General features: G+C 45.6%; 1 protein-coding gene across 1 annotated transcript in view; it reads right to left on the minus strand.

The window, feature by feature from the left end:
• Positions 1–288: 288 nt before the first annotated feature.
• Positions 289–21,594, minus strand: part of LOC139232524 (neural proliferation differentiation and control protein 1-like) — a 220,271-nt gene continuing 198,965 nt past the window's right edge. Inside the window, exons 3-9 of the mRNA XM_070862859.1 lie at positions 20,969–21,073; positions 18,163–18,333; positions 11,041–11,107; positions 9,503–9,590; positions 7,762–7,841; positions 6,100–6,199; positions 289–4,127 (exon numbers count right to left, since the gene is read on the minus strand). Of these exons, the coding sequence (XP_070718960.1) occupies positions 4,056–4,127; positions 6,100–6,199; positions 7,762–7,841; positions 9,503–9,590; positions 11,041–11,107; positions 18,163–18,333; positions 20,969–21,073 (683 nt within the window). The 3' untranslated portion in view covers positions 289–4,055. The remainder of the gene's footprint in view (positions 4,128–6,099; positions 6,200–7,761; positions 7,842–9,502; positions 9,591–11,040; positions 11,108–18,162; positions 18,334–20,968; positions 21,074–21,594) is intronic.

Raw genomic sequence — 21,594 nt, forward strand, 5'->3', positions numbered from 1 at the left:
CGAAGGGCCGAATGGCTTACTCCTGCATCTATGTTTCTAAGTCTCTGGAGTTGGACTTGAACCAATTCTTTGTAACTCAAAAGGTGAGAATACTACCTGTTTGGGCCACGGCTGACACTGATAATGGAAACTCCATTATCGAACCGTAGCACACACAGCCCATGTGGTTGCATGGTATGAACTAACCAGCAAAACGTTCGAAGATCCAGAGAATTGAGCATCAGTGAAAAAGTAATTTTATTGTCTTTCAATAATCACCACAGAAAACAATACAAAAAACCCCCAGGATTTCAACAAATCAATTTATTCACAGAAAAATACAACAATATACGTTATGCAAGAACAGGTATTTGAAACGGTGGTGACTAATTTTGTGAAAATAAAATATATTGGAAATAAAGACAATTGAAATAAATTTGAACAGGTAATAAATACGTGGAGTGGTAGAAGACAGATACGGATCGGAACATTGGAATGTTAAAGATCATTATGGTCCATGTGGCCGATCACATAAGAATGGGAGGGAACAGAAAACTAAGAGGGAGAATATCAAAAGTCTAATCCAAAGCACTTATCCCATGCAAACATCACCCATCTATACTCTGGACGCTCGTCATTCTCCCATGCAGTGCACTATACATTTCACTACTTAATTCATTTCCCGCCTAGCCAAAACAAAACCAGCCCCCTCCAAAAAATGAAATACTTAACATTAGCCATTTCATTAAGCTCCATATTCCTGTTTAAATGAAAACTTATTTCTGCTCGAGTTACAGTGGAATGGAAACTGTGACCGAACAATTCAAGCATCAGCATGAAAACTAACTGAAGGAGTTGGTTTTCATTGAACTTCTTCCCTTCACGCAGAAAGCGACCATTTCCAGGTAGTTTTGATGTTCTGACATAAATGGTGACTGTTTATGCAATATCGCAGGTCCACTGGAGTGTTACTACCAGACTAACGACTAATCCTTGCTATGGAGATTCTGGAAACTTAAACTATCACTGTTTCTGCTCGAAGTGCTTCAAATATTAAAAATGCTGCAAGAAGACTGAAGTGTGCTGAGCATATCATCTGTGCACTAGTGTTTACCTGGCCAACAACTTCAATCAGCAGCTCAACCATGGATTTGATTACATTCAAATATGTCAACACCATCTGAACACTGCAGGGAAAAGGTCAAAATTTGAAACAATTTACAGGCCTTTGGGAAGAGAGCAAGGGGGTGTGATTAATTGAATAGCTCTTTCAAAGAGCCAGCACAGGCACAATGGGCAGAATGGCCTCTTTCTGTGCTGCAAGATTCTGTGAACATTCCAGGTGTGGGGCCCATCATTAACTCGTTAATCTCTCTTTCCCCTCCAACACTGATCCATTGACTGTGCATTTCTATCACTTTCGGTTTTGAATTTAAATGTCCATTTTTCAACTCTACAAAAAAGGTAGCCATGTGACAGGTGCTTAGCACCGGTAACTCATTGATGCAGGTTAAACCGCCAGTTCAGGATTAAGCTGACCTTTCCAGCGGAGTCAGAATTAAAAATACAGTGAGTGGGTCCAACTTTGGATCACAGATAGCTCTTGTAATTGGGGTTAGAAACAATTTGCAGAGTTCTGACTGAGGCAGCGGGATCAGTGGGCTCTGCACATTGCGGAGTCTTCTGTATAAAGTATGCAGAAGACAAAACATACTGAAATTAACTCAACGTCATAGCATTCAATATTAAAGCATCACCAGTAAAGGTAAGTGGAGCATTACGAATCAGGTTCCTTTAAAATAAAACTCTTTAAAATAAAATCTCAGGAGTAAAATTTCTCCAGTTAGGCCCATAAACATAATCATCTAGTTTCTATGAACTTCCACATAAATTATTTCATGACAGTTCATAATTTGATTAAAATCTGTTTCAACCAATTTATACAATGTAGATATAACCTTTATTTCCTTTTTTGTTAACATCTTCCCCAGCATGTTTCTGTTATATTACATTTACACAAGTAAATCGTACGTTACCAAGGCATTTATATGACTATTTATATAAAGTTCTCATTTTCCCTGTTTGAGAAACAAAGACCTTTTCACCTGATGCTGCACAATTGAGGTACAATGTGTATCCAACTTCAGGGATGCCCCACTTCCAGGTATAAAACTCCAGCTGGGATAGTGGGGTTTGAGAATGGGGAGAGGGGGGGTTCTCTACAGCTCCAACAAATCTATTTGATATACCTTTCAAATTGGTTAGCAAGCACTAACCTGGGGACGGGTTGAGTCTTTTGTATTAATCTTTGTTTTTGGGATGCTGGCAGGGACATATTTATTGTCCACCCCTAGTTGCCATGAGGCGGTGGTTGATGTCCCGCTCTCGCTCGAACATTTGGCTTACTAGGGCAAGGGCATTAAGAGCAACTGAACACTGTAGTCTAGAGTCACATGTAGGGCAGAGCGGGTAGAAGAGCCAGCTGAGTTTTTAACAACAATCCATCATTTTCCTTCTGCTCTTACCCCACAAGTTACCAGGATTGATTGAATTCAATTTCATAACTTGCTGCGTTGGGATATGAACTCAGGATCTCTGGGTTGCTAGTACGACCATAACCACACTACCCCGGTCAGCCTGACAAACTTGACTCTCACCAGTAGTCACAAAGTGCAAGATGCAGTTCTGAAGGTGGCAACACTTTTGATTGAACTAGGGATTGACTGGTCAGCCACTCAGCTTATGGGCGAAAATTCTGTATAATTCAGGCATAACTCTCATGACAGAAAAAGTTGCACTTTGTATGACATGGAATGGGCAGGAGAAAGATGGCAAGGTAGGCAAAAAAATAGCTCCTCTCTACAGTAAGACTAGTACCAAACCTACACTGGTGCAATAAAGAACTGGCACTCAGTTACTGGTTAAAACTTGGCATACATAAGCTGAGGAGGTTGGGGTGTGTGGTCAGTGCTTGCATTGAGTCCCAGTGCCCTGCTCCAGCAGTCCTCCACAAATGACTTTATTTTCTTCCAAAATCATAGCCGTTGCTTTTTAAATACTTCTTCAGTTTTAATAGAACTGCCGCATATACCGAGATTAGGGATGTTCGAAATGAATGCTCGGCTGAGACGGTTAAAAGCGTATTTGAAGTATGAGCTTCAGTGGGATCAGTATTTTTCTCTCATCCGTACGGACGTTGATAACTACCCCATTGAGTTACTTTAGTCAAGGCTCGAGACAGCTGCCAGCACATCACATTCTGACACTATAAATATTCACCATAGCCTGTGTTAGGTTATTGCAATGGAGAATCAATGGCATATGAGCTTTTGCATTACTGTTGTTGTGAATACTTCCAACAGATTACAGTGTGAAAGAATTAAATGTCAACCCTTCCTTTTTAATGATTCTGTCGTAAGCCTTTGTAGCGACTGCACCCGGCCACTGCACCAATGAGCCCCACTTCATTCCAGTCGTCCCCTTTCTGTCAGTCTCACACACCTTCAATGATTTCTTTCTGGTCAGACTGAGAATTGCATCACACCACACCACAACCAGGGGAAAGCTACTTCTAAATTGACTGTATTGGCAACTATGTACCAGGTTTGTCTGCGCCATTCACGTCCCATACACAACATGTCACACGCAAATCACCCAGCAACAAGAGTGTTCAATGGTCACCTTCTTAATACCTTTCCTTCCAACCACTATCCATTCCGTCGTACATGGCATGTCTTTCAGAAGTAAGAAGATCCCAGGGAACCAAGAAACACTCAATGACTGCCTCTTAAAACTGTCCAGGAAATCAGCTCAAGAAAGGTAAAAATATGCATGAGTGTTTTTTTTGAGCCAGTAGGGCAAGACTTGGGATTAAGGAGGCAGCAACCATTATAGAATCTACTATACCACCAAGGTGGGGATTGGGGTAGGGGCTGAATTCCCTCACCAGTCAAAAACAGAATGAAAGAGACCATTGGAGATGCAGATTGTCCTCTGGTGCACAGTTGAACGATCTCTTGTGACTGCAGATAATTCTCCCTTCTTGAAGTCTATAGTCCAGAGAGATGCCAGGTTTCCTAGTTACTGGGAGGTGGATGATGCAGAGACGAATCATCAAAAAGTGGATTCTTGACCTCCATTTCCCCTGTCTGTGACAAGGAGAGAAGAAAAAAAGAAAGCCGTTAGTTGTGAGACACAGCAGGAAGATGCAGAGGAAATGGGTGTGCTATTGAGACCTGCCTGGTGGCCATTCCCATTCAGACTCTGCTGCCTACCTGAAAAGGTTCAGTCTTCAGAATGTAAGCAAAAGAGAAAGCTGTGAATGGGTCTGATTCTGACAGGAACTAGCTGCTGATTCACAGGCCCTGCTGCTTAGAGAAGACTGCACGTTAATGGGCCTGTAAAGATGTAATAATATGGCTAATATCTGTTCTCTTTGCCTAGCTGTGAAGGGTATTAACATATGAAAAGCCTGGTGGAGCTCCCTCCTGCTGCATTGTCCTCCCAGCACTTTATTCACAAGTAGTAATAGCAGTGTCAGTGACTGAAACTGCAGTAAAACTTGTTCAATCTTCTTAATGACACAATTCATTTACCCTTGAATTGTGAAAAACGATCAGAAACAAATACAGAATTGAGTCACATTTAAAACCCTTCACAGAAGCTGTTTCTCCCACTCCCACCACCCAATTCTCTCCCCTTCTCCCCCTGATCTGAAGGTGTTGCCCCTATTGGGGAAACTGTCCCAGAGTCCAGTCGCACTTGGATTCCTCACACAAAGGCCATTCTCCTGTCGGCCTTGACAGTATGGCACCAGCAGTCTATTCACCCGCAAAAGGCATCATAGCCGAGTAGAATTCAGTCATTGCCTGACAGCCACATGCATGCGTGCACTTCCAGCGTCAGCCATGGCTCAAGTCAGTAGCACTCTTGCCTCTGAACTGTGGGTTCAAGTCCCACACCAGGGACTGGAGCACAAAATCTAGACTGACATCCAGTGCAGTACTGAGGGGGTTCTGCACTGTCAGAGGTGCCTTCTTTTAGATGAGACATATCTCACGGCATTGTTTTGAAGAAGAGCAGGGGAGTTCTCTCCAAAGTCCTGACCAATATTTATCCCTCGACCACAAAGAAACAGAATATTTGGTCATCATCACATTGCTGCATGCAAATTGACTGCCACATTTCCTACATTACAACAGTGAATCCACTTTTTTAAAAAAGTATTTAATTGCCTGTAAAGCGCTTTGGGACGTCCTGAGGTCGTGAAAGGTGCTATATAATTGCAAATCTTTCTACTTTCCAGTCGGAGTGACTGGGCAGTGATGAGAAAGTAAGGAGTCTGTAATTCATATAGCACTTCATCATAGCCTCAGGATGCCATACAGTGTTTAGAAAAATAATCAAAAGGATTATTATTGAATGGCGGAGCATAGAAACATAGAAAATAGGTGCAGGAGTAGGCCATTTGGCCCTTTGCGCCTGCACCGCCATTCAATAAGATCATGGCTGATTATTCCCTCAGTACCCCTTTCCTGCTTTCGGCTGAGGGCAACGGAGGCCATCGCCCGTGCCTTCGGAGCAGGACCAAGGGGCCGTATGGCCTACTCCTGTTACTATTTCTTATGTTCTTATGATTACTTTTGAAGTGCAGCCACAGTTGTGCAGGCAAATGTGGCAGCCAGCTAGTGCACAGCAAAGCCCCACCAACAGCAAATGAATGGTCAGAAAATTTGTTTCAGGTGGTGAGCAGAATGTTGGCCAAGTCACAAGGAGTGTTCCTTGCTCGTCTCCGGATAGTGTTTTGGGATATTTTACACTCACCTGAGCAGGGCCCATTTGATAATGAATAGCTCTATACCACCAAAATAAATTCAGGATCAGCTGATTAAAATTGATCTGCTACTAGCAACACCTCAATTCTACCCTCTCCCACATGCTGATGATGGAGTGAAAGTTTCTGTACCGCTGTGTACAGAATGGCAGAACACCCGCAACATTTTTGAAACATGTTATTTACACACGTTCGACCCGAGTCACAAAAAATAGGGCTTGCCTTATGTGATTGGGCATCGCAGTTTTAATTTTTGTGGTATAATTCTCATTCCTTAGGTTACTTACTGGAGCCAATCCTGGGCATTCGTAGACTGTGAAATCACCGTCTTCATTTTCTCCCTCGGATTCTGTCGCCGAGTCAGATACTTTGGTTTCATCTTTATTTCTGTGCGACAAAAATACAGCAGTGAATAGAAGAGAACACCCAGCTCTGCCGATCTCTCGGTTTGCAACTGTCTTTAGAGCAGTACCCCCGCCTCCGCTCACGAGTGCCCACCCCCGCTCCCGCCCACCACCGCCCAAGTTCCTTGAGTATAGCAGAGATCCAGCCTGCTACTTCTCAACTGTCCCATTTTAATTGGGACATCTCAAATGATAAACAATGCCACTGAGAAAAGAGGAAGGGATGAGTGAGATTCCTAGGCCAGCAAATTCAGCTGATTTCTCAGTTCTACAGAACCCCAAGCCAAGTTCCATTTGAATCCCCACCCATTTGACGAATTGACAGGTATCGATATGGACTTCAATGGATGAGGAAACTATGGGTGAGAAGAACTCGCACTATCCTCTGGGGCAGCAGGGGAAGGGCAAAAGATCTACTTTGAAATGTTACTGTGTTTGACTGTATAAAGAAGTTGTATCAACAGTGGGAGCTTTTACACTAGCTACTGGTTGTCAACTGATGTACCGATCTCCCACAGCCATTGGGAGTCATCAATGTAAACGGACCAAGTTCCACACAGCTGATGGCAGCAGAGACCCACTTTTTTTGTGTTATGCCACCTCATGCTTACGTTGTAACACATTACAGAATAAGTATGATCAAGCCTGGGCCTGGTTAAGTGGTTATTTCCAGGCTTGCTGCTTCCAATTTACCCGTACCAAGGCTTCCGATGTCTGATGGTTGGGGAGGGGCAATTCAAAGCAGAAATAAAACAAATCTGACTTCACCCCATGCTGCCCATTGAAGGTTGATTTGGAAAATAGACATCCATCCTGCTCCTGACAGCCGTAAGCAAAGTCCTTAAAGTGGCTTCCATTATAATGGTCTCCATGCTCAAGTAGCATGTTTCTGGGCTTGCATGAGAACTGAGAAAGTTGGGTGAGGGATCAGAAGGGTATCAGCACCATCCTTGAAGCTATCTCTCAGTATAAATACAGTCCTTCAGTGTGGGAGTGGGGCTAAGATGAAAATATCAAAGGGACGAATTGAAGGAGGAAAGAAAAGTGGTTACCAATAATGGACAACCACCCCCATACACCTTAAAATCATTTAGCTTGCTAATTGGCATAATCTTAAAGCCGTATACACCTGGTTAAAAGAGAGGACCTTTGGAGATTCATCATTTCACAGCATAAGTTGGATTTTAACAGTGTAGGCCACCCCAGTTAACATAGAAAAGGAAAGAGAAGTTCCCCTCCAGTCTTTCTCCAACTTATTGGCTGGAGCTGCTCCCAGTGCTCTGGCAATGTTGATCTTCCTATAGCTAGACTTTTTGATTGTATTTAAGCAATATGTCCAATGCTTTCTGTTTAAACAGCGTTTAAAGTGGCTGAAACATTCCAAATGACGTCCCAGTTATTAACTAAGAGCAACTTTGTGGACAACAATGCCAGCTTAGAATTGGCACACCACCTAGCAGCCTGCCAGCCCACTTTAACCACTGGCTTGACCACAGTATGAAGCACAGTATCTCTTAAGTTAATTTCACGGCTCTGAATACTCACTTCTCCATCGATAGCATCTGCTGCTTCTGATGTTGGTAGTGGTACATCTGGGCATTCTGTGCCAGCTTCTTGTCACCACTCTATTCAAACAAAGACACAGATTTTAAAAAGGAGAATGTGCATATAATGTTTTGAATATTCCTTACATAATGTACCACACAAAATATTTGTTTCTCGATTAGCAATACAACAGGAGCCTGGTTACAGCACAGGAGGCCATTTGGCCCATCATGTGTGTTGGAAAGAGCTATCCAATGATTCCCACTCCCCTGCTTTCTCCCAATAGCCCTGTAAATCTCTCTTTCAATTCTCCTTTGAAGGTGACTATTGAATCTGCTTCCACCACACTTTCAGGCAGTGCATTCCAGATTATAACAGCTCGCTCCGGAAAAAAAATTCTCACCTCCCCTCACACAGTCATGTGCTGAGTTTGCTGAATACAGTGTCCTCTTGTAATACTGGTGACATTTTAATATTGCCATTTAGGCTAACAGGAAACCAATGCTCAAGCAGGAGTCACGGGACTGTGGGTACTACTGTGTGGGTGCAGCTGACTATAAATTGACGAGGTAAAGTCACACTAAGGATCACAGGCTCAGAGAATACACAGACCCCAAGTTGAACAAGATCTACCCGAGATGATGGTCTGAGAGCTGAAACAGTCCAGTTTTGGATGCCACCCTATCACAAAACTGAAGCATGGAATTTACTCTAAAGATTTCAGCAGCTAAAAACATGGCCGCCACTCTCCCATAGCCAGTGACTTTCCAGCACTTGCCTTGGCCGCTGCATGAGTATTGGGTGAAGGAATGCTTGTTTAAAGACTCGCTGCAAAAGAAAGAACTTGCATTTGTACTGCATCTCGTCAGATCTCTCAGGAGATCCCAAGGTACTTTTCATACAACTAATTACCTTTAAGTGCAGCCGCTGTGATGTAGGCAAACACAGCAGGGATTTCACGCACAGCAGGGTCCCATAAACAGCAATAACCTGCTCAACCTGTCACTAGTGGCGTTGGTTGAACAAGAAGCATCGGCCGTTACACTGGGAGAACTCCCTGTTCTTCAAAAAGTGCCATGGGATCCTTTTGCACCCACCTCAGGCACTGAAACAGGTGCTTGGTTAAAAGTCTCACCTGAAAGACGGGACTTCTAATAATTCAGTGCTCTCTCAGTACTGCACTAGAGAGTCAGCCAACATTGTGCGCTCAAGTCCAGGATTGGGAGCCAAATCCACAAAATTCTGACTGAGGCAAGAGTGCCATCAACTGAGCCAAGATAGCATATATGTGTACCTCCACATACACTCTCAGTGCTTCCATGATTTCTTTTTAAAAGCAAAATTCTGCTTTCTTCAGCTGGCCAGGACGTAGGCTGCTCAGGTTGGGAAAGTAGACATAAAGACATAATAGGAGCAGGAGTAGGCCATACGGCCTTCGAGCCTGCTCAGCCATTCAATAAGATCATGGCTGATCTTCGACCTCAACTCCACTTTCCCACCCGATCCCCATATCGCTTGATTCCCCTAGAGTCCAAAAATCCATCAACCTTAGCCTTGAATATACTCAACAACTAAGCATCCACAGCTCGGCTTTGTTTGGCTATATTCCCACCTCCCCATTGTTGAAATTGTCTCACCGTATGAATAAAATAACCCAGTTTATGAACAAGACTCAGAGCTTGGATTAGAATTCTGAGCGTGAATGAGGTATAGTTTAAGTACAGTTTGCTTCTGAACTTACCAGGGATTTCTCAGTTTGGATATTGGGTCCAATTACACCGTAGCCTGAATAGTCTGCTTTCTGAGTTAACTTCACCTCTTTCTGTAATCTAGAATTAAAAAAAGTCAAGTAAAAGTGCATCTTAAGAGAGCTACACAGATGCTGTTTTATTTGAACTGGAGTATGTTTTATGATGTTAATTTGGCAAAGGAAAATGCGGAGTTTGCAGACGGTATCAGTGGCAGCGACAGAGATGCTACAATTAGCCACATCATCCCTGGGGTTGGGGTGGGGGGGGCGGTGGGTTGCGGTGTTAAATGAATTAATCTCCACCCCTAATTGTCATCCTAGCAATTCCTGCTGGAAAGTGCACACAACATTTGAATAATCTTTTTGAGAATAATAGTTTAGACTCTTGAACGATGAACAGCAACTCGGGAAGGTGGCTGGAACCTGAACAACTGTGGCCAGCATGGGCTGGCATCTTCAGGAGAGGAGGGAAGAGAACTGGAATGGTGGGCACTTAACATTAGTTGCCCTATGGTCTGTTGTACATAGCAGCCAAGGAATGGCATCCCTAGGACATATTTGTGAGTTTATAGCCCCCAGTGTACGGTTACATTTCACAATACATGCTTGTAGAATTCTAATTAAATTTGTTCTGAGGCGAAGATGCACTGAGGTATTTTCTTCTCCACCCCCGCCACCCCACAATGTCCATGTCCTGCACTTTCTCTAGTTAACCTATTCCCAGAGGTCCATCAAAGTAAATATTCCAACTGGCTTCTAGTAGATGGTGATTGTCCTAGGTGACGCACACACATTCACTGCATCTAAAAAAGCTCGACCACAGCTCAACCCCTGCCCATAGAGCTTTGTCTAGAAGCACCTGCATTCTACCATCCCATGGCATGCACACTGTGGCTCCAAGTCAGCTCTAGTTAACTTGTATTTGCAGAATAGGTCTGTCACTTGTCCAATTTAGAGCAAGACAGTCGGGTTTTTGAGCAAAACGGCAGACATTTCTCAAAAGCAAACCGGACACCATTGGCCCTCTGACATGGAGGCATTAGTTCATAAGCTAAAGTTAAGGAAGGGCTTTTGGCCTATCTTAACTCATCCATCCAGAAAGACCCCACAATTCAGCCCTTCTATCTATCATGCAATCCAAATGTTTCTAAATAATTTCAGGGGATATGCCTCAATCCCTCTATTCAGAAGTCCATTCAATGTAGTGATCTTTCTTCATATGAAGAATTTCCGAAAATCAATCCTAAATTTGCCTTTTACTAGTCTGCCCCTTTGTTATACCGTCATGGGTGAGTGTGAAGTAGTACGCCAGATTCACTTTTTCTCCTCTCCTTACTATTTCAGTTACAATTTCAGTTCTTATAGGTCCTCAAATGATGAGCCAAACTCTCACCATGATGACCTTATCCTTTCTACTGCCACATTTTGGATTTGGGGAATAGATGCAAGCCCATTACAGAATCAAAGCTCCATTCCATTATTTCTGAACTTTCTTCATGCATCCCCATTTGCAACTTGAGAAGGCTTACCTGTACCAGCAGATGCCAGCAGTGATCAGTCCAGAGACCCCCATCACTGTGCACCCAACGATTAAGGCTGAGGAATAAAAAACAGCAAATGTCAATTACTATTTACAACAGACTCCTTGAGAATTAAAGGCCTCTTGACAATTTCTTCTACTTTTCCTATGTAATCCAAATACATAAAACTTGTGCCTCACCAAAACTAGTTTGATACAGTGCTCAGTCCACAGAGACTCCCGTACCTGCCTAGGAGACATTAGGTGGGCAGATGAGAAGCTGAGAGGTAATATCCTCTGTGGGGCAAGAACTCCCTCCGACCAATGTAACATTTTCTTAGAAAGCAACTAATGCCCTATGAAGCACCGAAATTCTTATAAATTGGTGACTCGCCATTGCGTGTTTGAAGATGAGAGTTCCATACAAGTCACAGCAATATGAATGCTGAAGTCCTCCTTATGTGAATGGCACTGTTTAAAATTGCTATGGGTTCCATTTTGAGTAGATTGGGAACAAATTCAGCATTATCTCAATCCTCCCACACTTAGGAGGCAGTATAATTAGGGTGCCTACCAGCAGCAAAAGCTGCCCATGAACTAATGGCCGTGACTGATAATATACCGTAAGATCTCACTGTACACATAAAGATGGAAGTGAGGTATGAAGAGACAGGATAAATTTCAGTTCAATAATGCAAAAGAAAGCAATTTGTACTTTCAGAACTAGCTCTAAAAAGTCACTGTTTCAACCTCTCACTCGTAAAACTGTTCCTTTTTATAAGTATGGCACAGCTTCAAGAGGGAGAACATTGTGGACAAAAACCACCTCATCATCATCATAGGCAATCCCTCGGAATCGAGGAAGACTTGCTTCCACTCTAAAAATGAGTCCTTAGGTGGCTGAACAGTCCAATATGAGAATCACGGTCCCCGTCACAGGTGGGACAGATAGTCGTTGAGGGAAAGGGTGGGTGGGACAGGTTTGCCGCACGCTCTTTCTGCTGCCTCCGCTTGATTTCTGCATGCTCTTGGCGATGAGACTCTAGGTGCTCAGCGTCCTCCTGGATGCACTTCCTCCACTTAGGGCAGTCTTTGGCCAGGGACTCCCAAGCACCACCAGCCTAATTGCCTACCAGTCCTTTAACTACCAATTCTGAACAGGATACTCATCAAGTCTTAGCTTTTACACCTTATTGAATTTGTTTTTAGACAAAGTATAGAAATCTGAGCAGGTGAATATAGCAACTGGCAGAAGAACACTTTCAAACACTTCTTGAAATATCATTCTTGTTTTTAAATAATTTGAGACGTGACACTTGCAAATGCTCCTAAGACTGTTTTCGGGTTTGTCTAAAGCAGGTATGTGGGATGAGGCGGAGGCAGTGGGGGAGAGCGATGACCACTGGAGGTTGCCTCTGCCAATGTTGTTTTTGATGCAGTCACTGCTTAAATGGAGGGGGAAATCATTCCTAGGTTGTGACCTTCACCCAGAGAGTGGTGAACCTGTGGAATTCTCTACCACAGAAAGTTGTTGAGGCCAATTCACTAAATATATTCAAAAAGGAGTTAGATGAAGTCCTTACTACTAGGGGGATCAAGGGGTATGGCGAGAAAGAAGGAATGGGGTACTGAAGTTGCATGTTCAGCCATGAACTCATTGAATGGCGGTGCAGGCTAGAAGGGCTGAATGGCCTACTCCTGCACCTATTTTCTATGTTTCTATGACCTGTGATTCTAACTTTTCGAAGCTAGCTGAAAGTCGGCTTTTCCACTGTGGTGTTGGTTACAGTGGTAGTCAGGACCTGAACTATCCATTCATTCAACTCCAGTGAGCCCGCTATAAACAGGGGAGGGGAGCTTTCCTTTTCAAAAACAGTCCTGATGTTTATTTTTAGTTGCTGGCTGACCCGCTCAGTCACCAGTTAGATGCTACTTCACAATTTAATGGCCTGTGATTAACAGGTATATGAGATACATGGGGACTGTCGAGGTAAACTGTGGATGCGTGATCACTAGATTGGCACTTTTATGCTAATGAAATTGTCTGCACCATCACAAGTTGAAAATCTATAATGAATGTCCAGAGGCTACATATGAACTGGCTTCAGCTTTCAAGGCATCAGAAGTCTAAAGCCTGCCTTTACATTAATCGATATGCTGCTGGGAGATTCGTGCAGAGATTCATGATCTATGATCGCCGTTCGTCTGGATTTTTTTTACTAACATATATCGGTCCCGATTAGATTAATTGAAGGGTCAATAGGACGGAAGGCCGAGGAAGCACAGAGCTCACCTCCGGGATACAAGTTGAAAATCATCATCATCATCATCATCATCATAGGCGGTCCCTCGAATCGAGGATGACTTGCTTCCTCGCCAAAAAAAGGATGAGTTCACAGGTATTTCAATGAAGGATCCAAACTACATCCTCAAGGGTGGAAGATGCCTATGCGTGGATTTTTTTTAAAAACATGCGGTGGCCGTTGCATACCAGCCACCACATGGGCTAGACAGAGCTAGGTCTTGGTCCAGTGGCAAGGATTACCCAAGACAACTGGAGACCTGCTCTGCTGCACGGACCTAGTGCGCACACATATCGCAATGTGGGCTGGCCCGTGCTGCCCCTGGGCTCCTGGCCCCGAACTCGCACCTCTCCTGCGCCCCGGTCACATCCCTCCAGTCTCTCAACTCCTTCGCCCCAATCTCGCCGCTCCTGCTGCATCTGCCCATGCTCCAATCACCGACCTGGACCTTGACGATGTCACCCTTTGCTGCCGTTGCCTTCCTGCACCAGCTCGCGCTGTACCTTGTAGTTGCATGCCTCCACACTATCCAGGGGTCGCACGTCGCTCCTTTTATGGCCCTGACCTGCTGCTGATGGTTTCTCGCAGGTCGGGGTCTCCACATGTGCTAATACGTGTTTGATGTCAGCATATCCTCCGTATCAATGTCAACCCAGTTGATAATATGCTACTGGTGGCAAGAAATATCAAAAGTGTATAAACACCACAATTAAACGATCCCGTAATCTGTTAAAACTGAGTTCATGAATTACCGTAGTGGTAACTGCACCATGTGTAATGTAGCTGACAATATAAATAAAGCAACATTGCTGCTTTGGATTGAAGCAGCTACTTCTGCTCACATTAGAAGTAGTTACGACTGGCATTGCCAGCAGCAAAATAGGCAGCTGCCAGCTATGCGAAGCGTGCATTTTCAACTTGTGATGGTGCATACAGTTTCGGAGCATAAAAGTGCCAATCTAGCGATCACATATCCACAGGTTACCTCGACATTTCCCATGCATCTCATATACCTGTTAATCACAGGCCATTGAATTGTCAAGCAGCATCTAACTGGTGACTAAGCGGGTCAGCCAACAACTAAAAATAGACAGCTGGACTGTTTTTGAAAGGGAAAACTCCCCTCCCCCATTTATGGGACTGACTATTTGAACTGCAGTTTTTCTGTCCTTCTGCGCCCTCTTGAGACTCCGCCACTGATGCCTCCCGCCCGAAACCGGAACCAGAAGTGGGGCCCCGCAATCAGTCAATCACATTGTTGCTCCACGGGTTGTTCGACCGCATCTGCTATCCTCCGCAAGCCTGTTCCTCCTCCTCCTCCTCCTCCTCCTCCTCCTCCGACCGACCGTGCGCCCCTTTATGTGGCGGTGGGAGAGTGGTGCCGCTGGCCGAGAGCGAGAGCGCGAGAGGCCTGGGGGAGAGAGAGGGGCGCCTGGGGGCGGAAAAAAGAGAGAGAGAGGAAGAGGGAGAGGGAGAGGGGGAGGGGGGAGAGGCGCCTGGGGGCGGGGGGAGAGAGAGAGAGCGAGCGAGAGCGGCGCCTAGGGGCGGGGAGAGAGAGCGAGAGAGCGAGAGAGCGAGAGAGCGAGAGAGCGAGAGAGGGAGAGAGGGAGAGAGGGAGAGAGGGAGAGAGGGAGAGAGCGAGAGAGGGAGAGAGGGAGAGAGCGAGAGAGGGAGAGAGGGAGAGAGGGAGAGAAAGGGAGAGAGAAAGAAAGGAAGCGCACCTTGGTGAGGTGGGGGTTATCGGAGGGGAGAGAGATTCCTCCAACCCCCATTGCACCCACACCCAATTTCTCAGAAAGCTTGGTGCGTGTGTTACAAGGGACATCGTTGGAGTGGCTGAAATCCAGAAGTCACGATGCTCACTATTCACTTCATACCCAATAAACCTGTTAACAATCCGCCATCTATGGTGGTTGCGGGGTGGTGGGGGGGCAAGGTCATGCACTTGCGCTGGGGTAAGGGACTTTGGCTGGAGGAGGGATGCACTTGCGCTGGGGTAAGGGACTTCGGCTGGAATTAGTGACTTTTGGGGAGATCTATCCTCTGTGGCTTCTGAAGTCAAAATGGATCGAGTTACAATTTGCAAAGTCAGTCAGAACTTGGGGCTGGGCAGTTCCAATTACAAACTTCAGGGTGTGGCTTATCCTTCAAGGGGACCAATCAGCAATAGGTCAAGTTATATTGGAGTCAATCACAGACGAGGTGGTCATTTTGGCAGTAGAAATAAACACATACCCCGGTTATAGCGGGCTAATGGGAGTCGAGTGAATGGATGGTTCAGGTCCCGATTACCACTGTAACCAACACCATAGTGGAAATGCCGACATTTGGCTAGGTTCCAAAAGTTATAATTGCACGTCACAACCTAGGAATTTGATTTCCCCCTCAAGGCAACTACCAGTTATGTGAAGCCTGCCATTTTATTTTGCTGCTGCGCCTTCTAGTGAGAGATTGTTAGCAGTGTCACCATATTTGTGTGTGTACCTAACTCTTACTGGCCTTTCCAGTACCCCACCTAAGTGATGTTTTAAGCCCAGTGAATGGTGGTGGACTATTTGATTATGGAGTGGATCACAGACGAGCGCGTGGTATCCTCCTCATTCAATATCTTCCCCCACACACTCACACACACTTTTCAGCAGGGGTTACTGGGCAAGTTAACAGGAACCCTGGCCAATTGTGTTTCCCTTCCTTTGCTCAGGGGCCACTCGTTATCCCTGACTATTGCTTGGGCTAAATCAGCTAACTAAGCACAGACAGGCAATCAAATCGGGGCCCTCTGGTTTGTATTCGGGGAAACACTCAAAGACACCGAGGCAGTCAGGGCCAACTGGAAGGAGCTCTTCGAAGATCTCCTCAACCGAGACTCTGCATTTGACTCGAGCGTACTCGACTCCATCCCGCAGCATGCTACTCGCCACCACCTCAGTAAAATCCCAGCACTGCCCGAGGTAGGAAAAGCTATAAGGCAGCTTAAGAACAACAAGGCTTCGGGAGCGGATGGAAGCCCTGCTGAGGCACTGAAGTATGGCGGGGAGGCACTACTGGCGCAAATACATGACCTCACCTCTCTCATGTGGAGGGAGGAGAGCATGCCGGGAGATCTGAGAGATGCAGTGATCGTGACCATCTTTAAAAAAAGGGGACAAGTCCGAATGTGCAAGTACAGAGGAATCTCCGTTACCAGCCACTGGAAAGGTCGTCACCAGAGTCCTCCTCAACCGTCTTCTTCCGGTGGCTAAGGGGCTCCCCCCTTAGTCACAGTGCGGATTTCGTCCCCTAGGGGGCACAACGGACATGATTTTTGCAGCGCAACAGCTACAGGAAAAATGCAGGGAACAGCGCCAGCCCATATACAGGACCTTCGACTTTACAAAGACCTTTGACACTGTCAACCGCAAGGGTCTATGGAGCGTCCTCCTCAGTTTCGGAGGCCCCCAAAAGTTCATCACCATCCTCCACCTGCTCCACGACGACATGCAGGCCGTGATCCTTACCAACAGATCCATTACAGACCCAATCCACGTTCGGACCGGAGTCAAACAGGGCTGCGTCATCGCCCCAACCCGCTTCTCAATGTTCCTCACCGCCATGCTCCACTTCAGTCAACAAGCTCCGGGCTGGAGTGGAACTAAACTACAGAACCAGTGGGAAGCTGTTCAACCTTCGCCAACTCCAGGCCAGGTCCAAGACCACCCCAACCTCTGCCGTCGAGCTACAGTATACGGACGACGCCTGCGTCTGCGCACATAGAGGCTGAACTCCAGGACATAGTCGACGTATTTACTGAGGCGCACGAAAGCATGGGCCTTACACTAAACATCAGCAAGACAAAGGTCCTCCACCAGCCTGTCCTTATCGCACATCACTGTCCCCCAGTCATCAAGATCCATGGCGCGGCCCTGGACAGCGCGGCCCTGGACAACGTGGACCACTTCCCCTATCTCGGGAGCCTCCTTTCAACAAGGGCAGGCATTGATGACAAGATCCAACACCGCCTCCAGTGCGGCCTTTGGCTGCCTGAGGAAAATAGTGTTTGAAGACCAGGCCCTCAAAACCGCCACCAAGCTCATGGTCTACAGGGCTGTAGTAATACCCACCCTTCCTGTGTGGCTCAGAAACATGGACCCTGTACAGTAGACACCTCAAGTCACTGGAGAAATACCACCAACGGTGTCTCTGCAAGATCCTACAAATCCCCTGGGAGGACAGACGCACCAACATTAGCATCCTCAACAAGGCCAACATCCCCAGTATCGAAGTACTTACCACACTTGATCAGCTCCGCTGGGCAGGCCACATAGTTCGCATGCCAGACACGAGACTCCCAAAGCAAGCGCTCTACTCTGAACTCCTTTACGGCAAACGAGCCAAAGGTGGGCAGCGGAAACGTTACAAGGATACCCTCAAAGCCTCCCTGATAAAGTGCAACATCCCCACTGACACATGGGAGACCCTGGCCAAAGACCACCCTAAGTGGAGGAAGTGCATCCGGGAGGGCGCTGAGCACCTCGAGTCTCGTCACCGAGAGCGAGCAGAAATCAAGCGCAGGCAACGGAGTGTGCGGCAAATCAGTCCTACTCTCCCTTACCCTCAACGACTATCTGTCCCACCTGTGATAGAGACTGTGGTTCTCGTATTGGACTGTACAGCCACCCAAGAACTCATGTTAAGAGTGGAAGCAAGTCTTCCTCGATTCCGAGGGACTGCCTATGATGATGATAGCTATAGTGCTATACTGGGGGTTGTCTTTACCACCAGGCTTTTGGTGGATCAAGATATAACTTTTTAAGAAACAAAGTGTTCTTTGAAATGCAATGCATACTTACTGAGCAGGATGACATCGGAGATGGGAACAGCTGCTTTCTTTGGACCACTCCTTATCGCTGCCACTTTACCGGGAGTGTTTGTGGTAGTATTAGACATATCTGTATTGGAAGGTATGTCCGCACGAACTCCCCTCAATTCATCTTGTAGTTTAGCAGGTTTAACCTTGTCAGCTGTTAACGCAAAGTGTTGGATCAGAAATCGCTACTAGATAAAAGATCTGTTTCAATCACTTTTTGAAACTGTGAGTACATACAAAAGGTCCCAGTGCAACAGAGTGAAGTTCTGACCCCCAGCGTACCACAGGGTCGTGGGAGATTGACTGCTGCCTGCAGCCTCGTCCGCTCCCACCTCTGCTCTTTGTTGCAGAGAAGGTTTGAGGGAGGCCGAACGCTTGCGCACAGGAAGAATCAGTTCTCATCTGCTCCCAGATACCTCTTACTCTCTGATTGCTGGAGATCTGTTCTCTTGGCTTTAACCAGGTCTTTATTTCCTGTTCATGGGCTGCACTAGAGTTCAGGAGACATTCATTTTTCAATGCAAACAGTGTTCTAATAATGTCTTGTCGTGCAAATGGCTATTGCTGAGGCCTTCTTCTGATTTTAGCCCCCCTTGTCCTGAAGACACAGACTCTTCTTGATGCGTTTGTCCTTTCCAAATATTCATTCTTGGACAGTGACTGCCTGCCACCTATTTAATCACATTGTGCAAGACAACAGAGCCCAATCCTATCCTAACACAGCATATGCAATTTACAGCACGAGTCGCTGATTTTCCCCTTTACCTTCCCTGGCTCAGGGGCATTGAGATCACAGAATGAAATGAGCCTATTACATTTTATTCTTAAACTAGTCCTCAGCTTTTTGAGAGAAGACAGCAAAATATAGCTGGGACCATTTCTTTGCCACCAATTTTCTCTTTCCATTTCTGTATGTGTGGATTGTTACTGTGGTGCTATTCTGCAGTAACTCGCAGACTCCCAACTCAACCTCCTTTACACTGTAGCTTCTCCCTCAACAGCCTCCTCTTCTCAGCCCTCAAATCCAATTCTCACCTCCTCTCCTCTGGTTCATTTGTCAATTATCCTAAATCTGTGTCCTCTGGTTACTGACCCTCCTGCCAGTGGAAACGATTTCTGCTTATTTACTCTATTAAAACACCTCATGATTTTGAGCAGCTCTTAAATCTTCCCTTAACCTTCTCTGCTCTGAGGAGAACAATCCCAGCTTCTCCAGTCTCTCCAAAGTGGGTGCGTGAACAGAGAGACCTGGGGGTATATGGGCACAAATCGTTGAAGGTGGCAGGGCAGGTTGAGAAAGCAGTTAAAAAAGCTTACAGATCCTGGGCTTCATGAATAGAGGTATAGAATACAAGAGTGTGGAAATTATGATGAACCTGTATAAAACACTGATTCGGCCTCAACTGGAGTATTGTGTCCAATTCTGGGCAACGCACTTTAGGAAGGATGTGAAGGCCTTAGAGAGGGTGCAGAGAAGATTTACAAGAATGATTCCAGAGATGAGGGACTTCAGTTAAGTGGATAGACTGGAGAAGCTGGGCTTGTTCTCCTTAGAGCAGAGAAGGTTGAGGGGAGATTTGATAGAGGTGTTCAAAATCATCAGGGGTCTGGACAGAGTAGATAGAGAGAAACTGTTCCCATTGGCGGGAGGGTCGAGAACCAGAGGACACCGATTTAAGGTGATTGCCAAAAGAACCAAAGGCGACATAAGAAAAAGCATTTTTTTTTAAAAAACATATCGCGTGGTTAGGATCTGGAATACACTGCTTGAAAGGGTGGTGAAGGCAGACTCAAATATTGATTTCAAAAGGGAATTGGATAAATACCTGAAATAAAACAATTTGCAGGGCTATGGGGGAAAAGGGCGGGGGAGTGGGACTAGCTGAGGGGCTCTTGTAGAGAGCCGGCTCGGGCTCGACAGGCCGAATGGCATGTAACCCCCATTCTATGATATATCTGATATTCTATGATATAATGAGATGAAGTCCGTCATCCCTGGTATCATTCTATATACGTACATACATTTTTAATGTAGATAAACATCCTAAATCTCTGCGCAGTTGGGAATCAGACCAGATTAGGAGGCACTGTCAAAGAGATAGGTTTAAGGGGGGTTTTTGAAGGTGGGAAGAGAAAGAGAGGAAGTAGAGAAAGTTGCAAAGCATGCAGGTACGATGGCTGCAGGCTCTGCCACCAAGGGAAGAGTAAAGGGAATGAGTAAAGGGCATAATAAACCAGAGTTGAAAGAGTGGAAGGTGCTGGAGGAGCTTCTGGTAGGGAGGAACGAAGGCCATGGAAGGATTTGTAGACAAGATGATAATTTTGAAGTCAATATACCGGGGGTGGGGGGGGGGGGGGCAGGAAATGAAAGGAGGCCAAGGTGGACAGAGGTAATAGATAAGCAAGGCTTTGTGCAGGACACAAACGGCAGAAATCTATATGAGCCGAGTGGAGATCAGGATGCAGTGAAACCCTCATTCAACCCGCAACGGACTCTCCTTCTTGACAGCCTCTAGGAAATAGACATCAGCATGCGCTTCAGCACACCAGGTCCTAGTAGATATAGCGCTGCAATCATCACACCAATAGATCAAACTCCATCATTTTACAGCAGGCAATGGGCAGGATTGACCAGCAGATAGGACCTGCCTGCAGCAGTGCTTGTAATCACAGGAACAAAGCCCTGCAGGGGCCTTAAACAAAGGGCACAAAGGGTCTCAAAACAATTTATTTCACATTTAGGATTTGATCTAAAGCTGTCTGGCATGCTGTGTGAATGGTGCACTTACCCTCTGCTTCCAGCTGTAGTGCATGTGGGACATCATTTTTTGTGGCTAAGAGTGATGCTATGTAATCAATATCACCATCGATATCGGACGATTCGTGATGCTTCCCTACAGGGATAGAGAAAACAAATCTGAATACCAGCAAATGCAGTGCTTGAAATGAGAGTGAGAAAAAGAGAACAGAAAATCGATCTTTAAAGTGCTGATTACCTTGCGGGGTGAATGGGCCCCGATCCAATTAAATTACTGCCAACCATTTATCCTTTTGACCTCCAGTTTAAACTCATTTGAATAGTTAATTGAAAACAAGATAAAAGTGCCCTTTAGGATCTAATTTAAATAGATACATTGTAAACTATTACAATATTCAGTCCTGAAATTAGCTGTGTTTAATGCTAATGATATATAAAAGGTGTTACTGAATGCAAAGGCCCTCGTATCCAGATTAGTATATATAGGAATACACATATTGTGCACTGACTTTAACTGCAGCAACCTGGAGCTAAATATTAGGAGGTGGGTGGGGTGGCTTGACCCATCCACCTCCACGGAGGTGGGTGGGGGGCACACACCCACCTCCATGGCACGAACCTGGTATTGCAGTACTTCCAGGAACGGTGCAGTGGCTC

The sequence above is a fragment of the Pristiophorus japonicus genome, chromosome 20, assembly GCF_044704955.1.
Source record: "Pristiophorus japonicus isolate sPriJap1 chromosome 20, sPriJap1.hap1, whole genome shotgun sequence".
NCBI classification, from domain to species: Eukaryota; Metazoa; Chordata; class Chondrichthyes; family Pristiophoridae; genus Pristiophorus; species Pristiophorus japonicus.